Raw genomic sequence first — 10,599 nt, forward strand, 5'->3', positions numbered from 1 at the left:
TTCACTTGCTGGATATCAGTTCTGAAGGATGAAGGACGTGCTTCACAACATTCTGTAGGAAACCATGGCATCTTTCTGGCACTTCTTATTCATTATTTAGCAGGTGCTGAATGCACCTGAGTATTCTCAGAGAGCTAATATATAGTCCTGAGCCCTCACAGTGTATTATCAGTTCCCAAATAGATGAGAACCCCAATAATGCTTTAGTTATCTCTATAGGGGTAAAAAATAAATAGCTTTACAGAAGAGGCTTTGTAAACCTCCAGATAGCCTCTAAGAAAGCTAGCTGAAGTCCCAGGCAAGGAGACAAGATTTTGAAGGAGATAATAAAGGATTTGGCTAATGGCAGTTGCACAGAAACAGTAATTATGCTGGCTTGCATGAATTGCTTGTTCTCTCCTGCATCTCCCTTCCCTACTTCCTCATATTTCTCTTTCCACTCATATTATGATGACATTCCTTGACTGAGCCTGGAGACAAGGTCATGTGGCAAATATAAGCTACAAGATTCTCTCCTCTCATAGATCTTGATAGGAATGTGCTATTTTACATGGGGTCCAATTTATGTGTCATATTAGTGAATACTATTAATTCTTAGTTTCTCTTCAGTAAGCTTAGTGGCTATGCTGCATTTCCCTTGGGATTGTATCCTTTCTTTCTTTTTTCAAATTTATTATTCATTTTAAATAGTCTTTTCTTCTTAAACTTTTGAGTTTCACATTCTCTCTCTCCTTCCCATTTCTTCCCCCACTTAGTGAAAAGGCAAGAAATATGATATCAACTATATATGTAAAATCAAACAACACATTTCCATATTAGCCATATTACAAAAAAAATAAGAGAAATAAAATGAGAAATTATACTTCAATTTTTACTCAGAATTATCAATTCTGTCTCTGGAGATAGATAGCATTTTTCCTCTATCATGACCTCTTTGGAACAGTCTTGAATCATTGTATTGATCAGAGTAGCAAAATCTCTTACAGTTGATAATCATCATGACACTGCTCTTATGACACAATGATCTACTAGTTCTTTTCACATCATTTTGCTCCAGTTCATATAGTTCTTATCATGGTTTTCTGAAACTACCCTCCTCATCTTTTCATTTTGTCTTTCAATTAACAGTGAGATCATGGGATGCAGTATGATATGCTGGGTAGCAAGACACATTTTTACATTTAATTTTTATTTTTCTCAATTACATGTAAACAAAACATTTTTGTAAAATTTAAAAAATTTGAATTATATATTCTTTCTCTCCCTCCTCCTTAAGAAAACAAGCAATTTGATATATATGTGCAATAATGCAAAACATTTCCACATCAGCTAATTTGCAAAATAAAATGCAGAGCCTAACCCCCCCAAATAATAAGTAAATAAAAAGAATATACTTTAATGTGTTTTTAGATTCCATCAGTTCTTTCTCTGGAGATGAATATCATTTTTTATCTTCAGTCCTTTGGAATTGACTTGGATCATTGTATTGCAGAGAAGAGCTAAGTCATGCACAGTTGGTCTTTGTACAATATTGCTATTACTGTATACAATGTTCTCCTGGTTCTGCTCATTTCACTTTATATTAGTTCATGTAATCCTTTTCTGGTTTTTCTGAAAGAATCCTGCACATCATTTCTTTTAGCATAATAGTATTCCATCCTAAATCATATGCCACTTGTTCAGTCATTCCCCACATAATGAGTATCCCCTTGATTTCCAATTCTTTCCCTCCACGAAAAGAGTTATTATAAATATTATAAATAAAATAAATAAATATAAACATATAGGAACTTTTCTTTTTAAAGTCTCTATTGAGACTATGGAAGCATGAAATTTACAAAAAATCACATAGGATGAAAAGACATGGGTGGATTGTGATCTGCAATAGTAGATGAATTATGAGAATTTTAGTTCCTTCAAAGTATTGAAGCAGAGTCAAAGAGTAATGTAATAGTCATCTTACCTTTCAAATAACTCTCATGAAATCTGGTTAATTTTCAATCTTTCTAGGACTTTCCTCAGGGCATTTTTCATGTCCTTGTTGCGTAGACTGTAGATTAGAGGGTTTAACAGTGGAGTTATTACTGAGTACACCAGTGTGACAATCTTCTGCATTCCAGCTGGATTTCCAGATGTTGGGCTTACATACATTACCATGAGAGTGCCATAGAACAGAGACATGACCACCAGGTGGGATCCACATGTGGAGAAGGCTTTACGTCGTCCAGCACCAGAGGGAACACGTAGCACAGCTCGGAGGACCAGGGTGTAGGATCCAAGGATGGAGAGGAAGGGTCCAAAAATAATCATGGAGTTAAAAGTGTAGCAGATGAGCTTAATAATAGGAGCAGGGACACAGGTGAGTGCAAATAATGGGCCTGGGTCACAGACAAAGTGATCGATGATGTTAGGGCCACAGAAAGGCAGCTGAGATATAAGGATAATGGGAACTGGATAACAAAGAAATCCACTCACCCAACAGGCAGCTATCAGGGTGATACAGAATTTCCCTGTCATGATGATGGGGTAGTGTAGTGGTCTGCAGATGGCTAGGTACCGATCATATGCCATGACTGATAGGAAGAAACACTCAGTAGTACCCAAGGAGAAAAAGAAGTAGAACTGGAAGAAGCATCCATAGAAAGAGATGGTCTTGGTCTCAGATAGAAAGTTGGCCAACATGTTGGGAACAGTAGAAGAAACATACCATATTTCAAGGAAAGCAAAGTTCCCCAAGAGGATGTACATGGGTGTGTGGAGTTGCTTGTCCCATTTCACTGCAGAGACAATGGCTCCATTTCCCAACAAAGTCAGGATGTAAACCACTAAGATCAAGGAGAAGAGGAGATTTTGCATTTCCCTGTGACCAGAAAAACCCAGGAGGACAAACTCAGTCACAGTGTGTGTGATTGACCTGTTAGATTCCAAAACTGTAGAAAAGACAGACAAAAATGACACAAACTATCTTGTTGCCAAGTAAGAAAGCTAAGAAGAAAGTTTAAATTTCATGGGAAAGCACAATGGTCCATTCTGAAACTAGATGTCCTGTGCTTAGTACTTATGGGACATACCCTAGTGGAGAGAATAGCATTAGAATTAAATAGGTTTCTGCTTAATCTGAAGGCAAACAGATATCAATCCAGATTTATTCCCAAATAGTACCACATACCTAAATTTTTGGGGGACACATACAATATGCACCTCTTGCCTGTCTTTTACACAAGGGTAGGTACACTAGCAGAACACATTTCGTGCGCATATAGGATATATACACAGGAATCAAAGACCACCAGAGTTCATAGTATCATAGATTTAGAGCTATAAGGGACCTTTGAAGTCATCTTGTGCAATGATTTCATTTTCAACTAAGGAAACTGGGGAATGAGGTAGGGGTTTAAGTGACTGGTCCAAGGATAGATGAGTAATAGGTTGCTTAGCAGGTATTCAAATCCAGGTCTTTTGATCCTGGACTCTTTTCATGGTCATGCTGCCTCAAGAGTCTTAAATGTTTATTTTGCATGGAAGTAATCTATACTCACATCTTGGTAAGAGTTACTCTCAGTAACACTAGTCATTTTATTACTGTTTCTGCTGCTTAAATATTCTGACTGAATGAAGCTTCAGTGCAGAAGAAAATACTTGTGCCTTCATCTAATGAAACAGTTCTATCTGCTCACTTTCTCTGAGAACTTGCTTCAGTGCTTAGTATACTGTGGGGGCATTATTTTGAAACAAAGACTATTTCATTCTTTATGACTCCTGTTTCTTTAAATTTTAATGGATTTGTTCTTTAGTGTCAATATTCCTTATAAATGGATAATAATGTATCAAATTTCTTTTAGGTTGAAACAAGACAGATCTTGAAGTTGAAATCACAATGATGTTTGTTTTTCCTGATATTTGTAGCCAGTATTATCTACAGAGATTCCTTCTACTATTACCACATTTGACTATGAAGGAAGAACATCAATGTTAGCACCTTCAGATGAATCTATATATGATATTTTGTTAAAACTAGAGATAACCATACTGTAACTCCTGTTTCACCCATTAAAACTAATCACATCTTTTCATTTTCTAATCACATTCATTCCTATTTTGTTGTTAGTCCTTCATTTTTGAAGAAGATCAATGGAATGATGTCCAAGTTGAGTGTGAATTGGATTTAAGTGAGGCAGAGTTGTGTCAAATTATATGTCTTGCTTTCTCTTCCAGAATTATTAAAGTCCAATGTTAGGACAAAGGCCAGGATTCTAGGTCATGGCCTAGAATGCAGTGGACGATCTTGGTGTGTTTGATGTTGGACCAAATTAAGCATTCCACAGTACCTGCTTTAGCTGACTTCATGGCTGTTGGAATAAATTGTTTTCATCCCAATGCTTGGGGAAAACATCCATTTAACTATTGACAGGTTTAAGGCCTGTCAGTTACCCTCAGCATGGTTTAGGCCATCTGTTGAGATAATTTACTGGGCATAGCTTCTGTGCCTGCTAGTTTCTTGGAAATACAGGTAAGAATTGAGTGAACGTGGGCATTCTTAAAAGAGCTTGCTTGGCAAGCCCTCACACCAGAGGTGCTTATCTCTCTGAACACCCCCATATACTGCCACTCTTATTTTACTTGAATAATGAAAGAGGAGAAATAATTTTTTTTTTTTAGAATTAGCTTAAAAAAGTAGGTCACATTTGTCTATATTAGAAATATGGACATTCCAAAGTCCATATGAATATACTTACCATTCATTTATCAAACATTTATTAAGAACCTACAGTGTGTAAAGGACTACAGCATTGAGGAATATATATATATGGATACACACCCCGCCCTGCAACACAGCTTAGCTGAGACTTGGTCCCAGTTCCATGAAGATTACAAAAATAGAAATGAGCAGATCTGGAAAGGTGAGAAGTATAGTATAAAAATATCTGAGAAAATTTTCATTAAATAATGGAAAGACAGAAATCAGAACCCATGGGACAAAATACATATCAATAACAAACATGTAAAATACTGGTGTACAATACTGAATGTTATCAGAATCACAAATTTGAGAGTTGGAAGATACTTCAGTATGCAACTAGTAAAATCCATGCAAAAAAGGAATCTCCACTATAACCTACCTAGCAATATCAGTCAGACTCTACTTGAAGACCTCCAAGGAAGGGAAAAGAAAAATTGGATACCAGAGGCAATGGCGGCTATGTTATTTCAGACATTTTATATATTGAAACTTAATTTATTCCAATATAATCATAAAAGCAAATTTTGTTGTTTGTGGTATTTAATATTGTTTACAACAAAGCAATAAAACATATTGTTTAATCTTACATTAATCCTCAGGCAAAATAACAGAATGTTTTGTGTAACATGCTCACTTACCAAAATTCATCCTTTTGTCCTCCATAAAATCTATAGAGATGAAGAGTAGTGCTATTTTGTACTTCTTTCAATCTGGAGCAAACATAGAAGAATAGTATTTTCAAGATGAGTATACTTTTGAAATTATGTTAAATATTAGTCTTTTTTTTTTAATGAGAAGAGTATACGGCTCAGTTGATATGATTTTCATAATAGTGGAAAAATTTTCAAATAGATTTAATTCAAATCTGTATAATATGCAGAGAAAATACTGTGTTTAAATAGGTAATAATATTATGTGAGTGGAATGGGCTTTGGACTTAAAGTTGAATGATGTGGGTTTAAGTCAGTTTTCTCTTTTGCAAAATGAAAATAAAAATAGCTATGCTTCATTACTTCATAGGATTGTGAGAAAAATGAATTATAAAGCATATGTAAATATGAAGTTTTATTTAAATAAAGGGGCTTTACTAACAAATTCTAATTTCCAAAAATGTCATTCAATTATCTTAGAAATTAGACACATGCATTTAACCTAGTACAGTATTAAAATTTAGAAAAAGAACTTTTCATACTTTTCAAGATAAGACTGAGGTAAAGAAAGAACACTATGTTCCATGACTAAGTCTCAGAAAAGTAAATAGGTTTTGTGACTGAGTTATTTTTATCTCTGAGTTATTTTCCTTAACTATCTAATGGGGATAAAAATACCTGCTTTGCTTCTCTTGCAAGGTCCTTCAGAGAACAAGATCTACAAGCATACAGTAAAGAAATTTCACTTTTCTATTGCTCACCTTTCCCACTTTCTTTATTCAGGGAACTGAGACATTCTTTAAGTCTACAATTAGATCCCAGGAGTTGTTATCTTCCCCAGTTATGCCAGTTTGAATGTGAACAAGTTCTTTTTCCAATTAGATAAATTAACCCAGGGTAGGAAATTTTCAAAATGAACTTTATTGGGAAACCAGTAAAACATAAGCTACTCTAGTAGGGTGTAAGCTTTCTTAGAATAGGAATGATGTAATTTTTATCATTTCTGGTGGAGTTCAAAGTCAATAAGTATTTATCAAGTACCCATTATATGGGCATTTTGCTAAGAAATAGAGGGACACAAAGAAATGGAAAAAAATACAATAGTCCCTTCTCTCAAGGACTCACAATCTAACAGGGAATACAAAATACAAATAACTATGTGCAAATTATATATATGTATATATATCCCTTGAAGTCAGGGAAGCTAAGAAGTAGAGATGAATTGGCTCCTTCTTAAGAATGGAGTACCAGAGCTCTGCTGGGGTAGTCATTGAAGATCAATTCAATCTCTGTTATGTTTTTATAGGCAAAGACATGCATATAGTTGACACTTCATAACATTCATTATTGAATATAATTATTTAAGCATGGAAACATATGAGTTTACAGAACAAAGATGTCAGCTTGCTGGCTCATCTTATGGGACCCCCAACTTGTTTCCTTGTCTGGAGACATTGCATCAAACATCTTTCTTTTTTTTTGCTTTTCTTAGCTAGCTTTATTTTTTAATGGTATTTTATTTTTTTCCAAATACATGTAATGATAGTTTTCAATATTCATTTTGTAAAATTTTGTGTTCTAAAATTTTCTCCCTTTTTCCCTCACCTTCCCCTTCCCAAAGACAGTAAGCAATTTGATAAAGGTTTAAATATTTACAATTCTTTTAAACATATTGTCACGTTGTGCAAGAAACATCAGGCCAAAAGAAAAAAAAACATGAGAAACAAACAAACAAACAAAAAGGTGAAAATATTACAAACATCCCTTTTTAATTCTTTGGTGCTTAACCTCTCTGACTCTCTCCTTTGGGTCTTCTATATTCTAAAAAAAGGACTGGGAATGAGAGGCCCAGTAAACAGATAGAGAATTTTTTTAAACAAAATTTTATTAATTCATTTTTCTATAACATTTCATTTCTTCATCTACCTCTTTATCCCTCTCAGAGATAAATAACAAAAGGAAAAATAACCCATTTGGCAACACTACCAACATATTAAACAAGAGTGACATTCTATATGATTTTGGTACCCTTAGTCCTCCATCTTTCAAAGGTATGTGTATGTTTGTGCTCTCTCTCTCTCTCTCTCTCTCTCTCTCTCTCGGAGACACACACACACACAGACAGAGAGAGACATAGAAACAGATACAGAGACAGAGAGAAACAGAGATTATGGGCTAATAGGACATTTCCAGGTGAAGAAAGAAACTTTTTCTAGGACTGTTTTAGCATAACATTATATTCAAAATGTATTGGGGTACCTGCCTCCTCAATTAGTGAAGGGTCATCATAGGACTGTCATCTCTGGAACCAGGAAGAGAAACAGCCTTCTTGCCCCCAAATTGGAGCTTGTAAGTCTGAATATCTTGTTTTCTGACATTATTATGATAGAATCACAGAAAATTGGAGCTGAGAGGGAAACTTAGATAAGTGAACTAAATGAATATTGATAGTTTCAATCCTAAAATTTAACTGTATGTGAATTTCATTCACAAGCAAATTTAATTATATTTGGCCCACTTATGGTGAAGATAAAAATAAGCAGAGGGGAGTAGAAACAATGAACTGAAGAAATTCATCTTCTGAATTCTAGTGGTTGGTTCTAAACTATTTGATAGGAACAATCAAAAGACTCCAACTTTTCTCATCTCCTTGATGGGAATAGTTAAGTACTTAGAGAGAACCACTTGTTGAATCCATGGAGGTGAATCTTTGAGATCTAATGCATAACATTCAGTCATTAACACCTAGCCACTAGGAATGTTTCTTCTTCAGCACTCGGGCACAGTAAAAGCAGATTCAAATTCTCCTAAGGTATTTCCATTCCTAGACAGAGGAGAACCTCTGGGTTCCTTTGGTTCTCTCTAGAAGAACAAAGAATGAGCAACTGTAACAAGAAGAAACATCCTTATTATACAATGGCAGAACATATATAAAAGCAGTGATTTGTGCTGGTTATAATACAAACCTTCTTTTAATAGCTATAATGTCAATAATAATAGCTAGAATTTATGTGATGCTTTAAGGTTTTCAAAGCACTTTTCAAAATTATTTCTTTATCCTCACAACAAACATGGAAGGTAGATGCTATTATTTATTCTCCCCAGTTATAGATGGGGGTAAATGGGAAGAGAAAAGGAAGTTAAATGACTTGCTTTCAGATCACAATGCTGAGGCTAAATTAGAATACAGAAACTTTCTTATTCCAAGTTCAAAATTCTATCTGTTGCACTACTAACTTGTTGGCTCACTCAAGTGATTATAAGATCATAGATTTAAAATAGAAAGAGATCTCAGAGGCCATCTTGTCCAATTCCAGTATCTTATAAATAAAGAACTGAGGCCCAGAGAAGTTATATGAGTTGTTTTGAAGTTATAGAGATGGTAAGTGTCAGAGCCAGGAATTGGGCAAGGAGGAATCAGCATTCTAATCTGGAAATGTTTTGGTGAATATAAAGGAAAGGAGGGGCATAAACCCCCCTCAATTATTTGTATTTCATTTGACTTTTCCCCTACCTGACAATTCTGGGAACCTATTCTCTTGTAGTGATTTGAACTGTGTATGTCTGATCCAATTTATGTTTCCTCTCAGCAATTATCCTATGTTCCTATGATACACAGCTCTCCCATTTCTGTTATTCAGTCTCCTCCCCTTGCATTTCACAAGATTTTGGCTAGGTTCTCTCTGGGGTCTGACTAATGAGACGCCAAGATCAAAGTAGCTACCTGGGAAATCTCAGAAACTTTCCTCTGTATAATTTTTCACTGAGGAAATTTCTCTTCTCTGCTGGGAAATGAGTATATGATCTTCATTTGTTGTATATACACTTTTTCCTTCCTAAGAAGGCTGATTTTACATAATTGCAATCATTCAATTGGCATTTTTGATTTGATTTTTTCAAAGTGTAATGCATACCAGCTATTTAGTTTATTTTATTCAGTTTTAATTTTGATGAATACTTATTCTTTCCAATCAGTAGTGCATAGCAGTTAGAGTACTTGACCTGAGCCAAGAAGATCTATTTTTTGAATCCTGCCTCTGACATTTGGGAAAGTCTCTAAAATCAATCAGTAAGCACTTACTAAGCATCCACCATGTGCTGAATATAATGGGAATTAGGCAAGGGGAGTACATTTTCAGAGGATGCTTGGGTACTGTGCTCTGCCTAATGCCAAATCTATCTTTGGAATGACAAGATTATGTATAATAAAAAGTCTCTTTTCCCCAATTCAAAGAAGGTTCTCAGGCCATTTTCTGTATGCCTTTTGATTGGCTACTAAAACAACACAAATAATGCATACCAAAGACCCTCCAGGGGTCATTGAGGTCCCCCTTATTTCTTTTTCTGTTAACTGATCAGGAATAAAAAACTGTTACTGAGCTCATATTGGGGGATCTGGAGTCAGAATGAAACGCTCAGGTTGATGAAAGAGGTATGATCAGTGCTACTAGCCTCTCTGATCTCATTCAGAAATTACACAAAGTCCTGAGTGTGCAAAAAGACAAAAAAACATAGCCAAGCTTCCATTCAATGGGTAGACATTATCTATCTATCTATCTATCTATCTATCTATCTATCTATCTATCTATCTATCTATGTATTGGTAATATGCTAAGCATTATAATAAAACTAACATTGTCCAGGGAAAATTGGGGTTATTCCCCTTTCCCTTTACTAGCCAAGGGGCTCTCTTTCTGCTCTGCCTTGGCACTTGGCCCTTAATTAGTGACTCAAAGAAAAAGAAAATTAAGCTTCTCTGAGAAGAAAAACCTGGACCTTAAAAGAAATACTAGAGCTTATAGATTTCAGACTTTTAGTTCTTTGAATCAGTGTGGAGTTGGGAACGTTTGGGTGAGTATTCTGGCTAGATTGTCTGATACTTTGGGTTTACCCACTCTAGTAACCTTCCCCCAAATTGTATGTGCCTGGGCAGAATCAATGTCAACACCTTGTAGTAAAAGGAGTATAGGGAAGGGCAGGGGCAGAGTTCTGAGACTGAAGGAGAACGTTGCAAAGCACATGCCTCTTGGTCTATTTGTATATGTTGGCAGAGTGTGTAAATTGGTGGGAGATGGGTGCTGAGTGATTATATTGAGGATTAGCATTCTCACATGTCAATTCATAAAGTTGTAATCTTATTGGGCTTCTTACTTTTTGATCCTATGCAATCAGCTATAATTGCTCTACCTCTGGTTCATAATTCTTCTC

The 10,599-nt window shown here is 35.3% G+C and overlaps 1 protein-coding gene across 1 annotated transcript; it reads right to left on the reverse strand.

Moving 5' to 3' along the window:
• Positions 1-1,977: 1,977 nt before the first annotated feature.
• On the reverse strand, positions 1,978-5,569 carry LOC127552486 (olfactory receptor 11H6-like). The gene is made up of 2 exons (XM_051982990.1): positions 5,547-5,569; positions 1,978-2,914 (listed from the first exon to the last, which is right to left on the reverse strand). Exons 1-2 carry the CDS (start codon positions 5,567-5,569, stop codon positions 1,978-1,980), a joined length of 960 nt encoding a protein of 319 aa, XP_051838950.1.
• Positions 5,570-10,599: the final 5,030 nt, after the last annotated feature.

Source organism: Antechinus flavipes, chromosome 2, assembly GCF_016432865.1.
Source record: "Antechinus flavipes isolate AdamAnt ecotype Samford, QLD, Australia chromosome 2, AdamAnt_v2, whole genome shotgun sequence".
In the NCBI taxonomy this organism is placed as follows: Eukaryota; Metazoa; Chordata; class Mammalia; order Dasyuromorphia; family Dasyuridae; genus Antechinus; species Antechinus flavipes.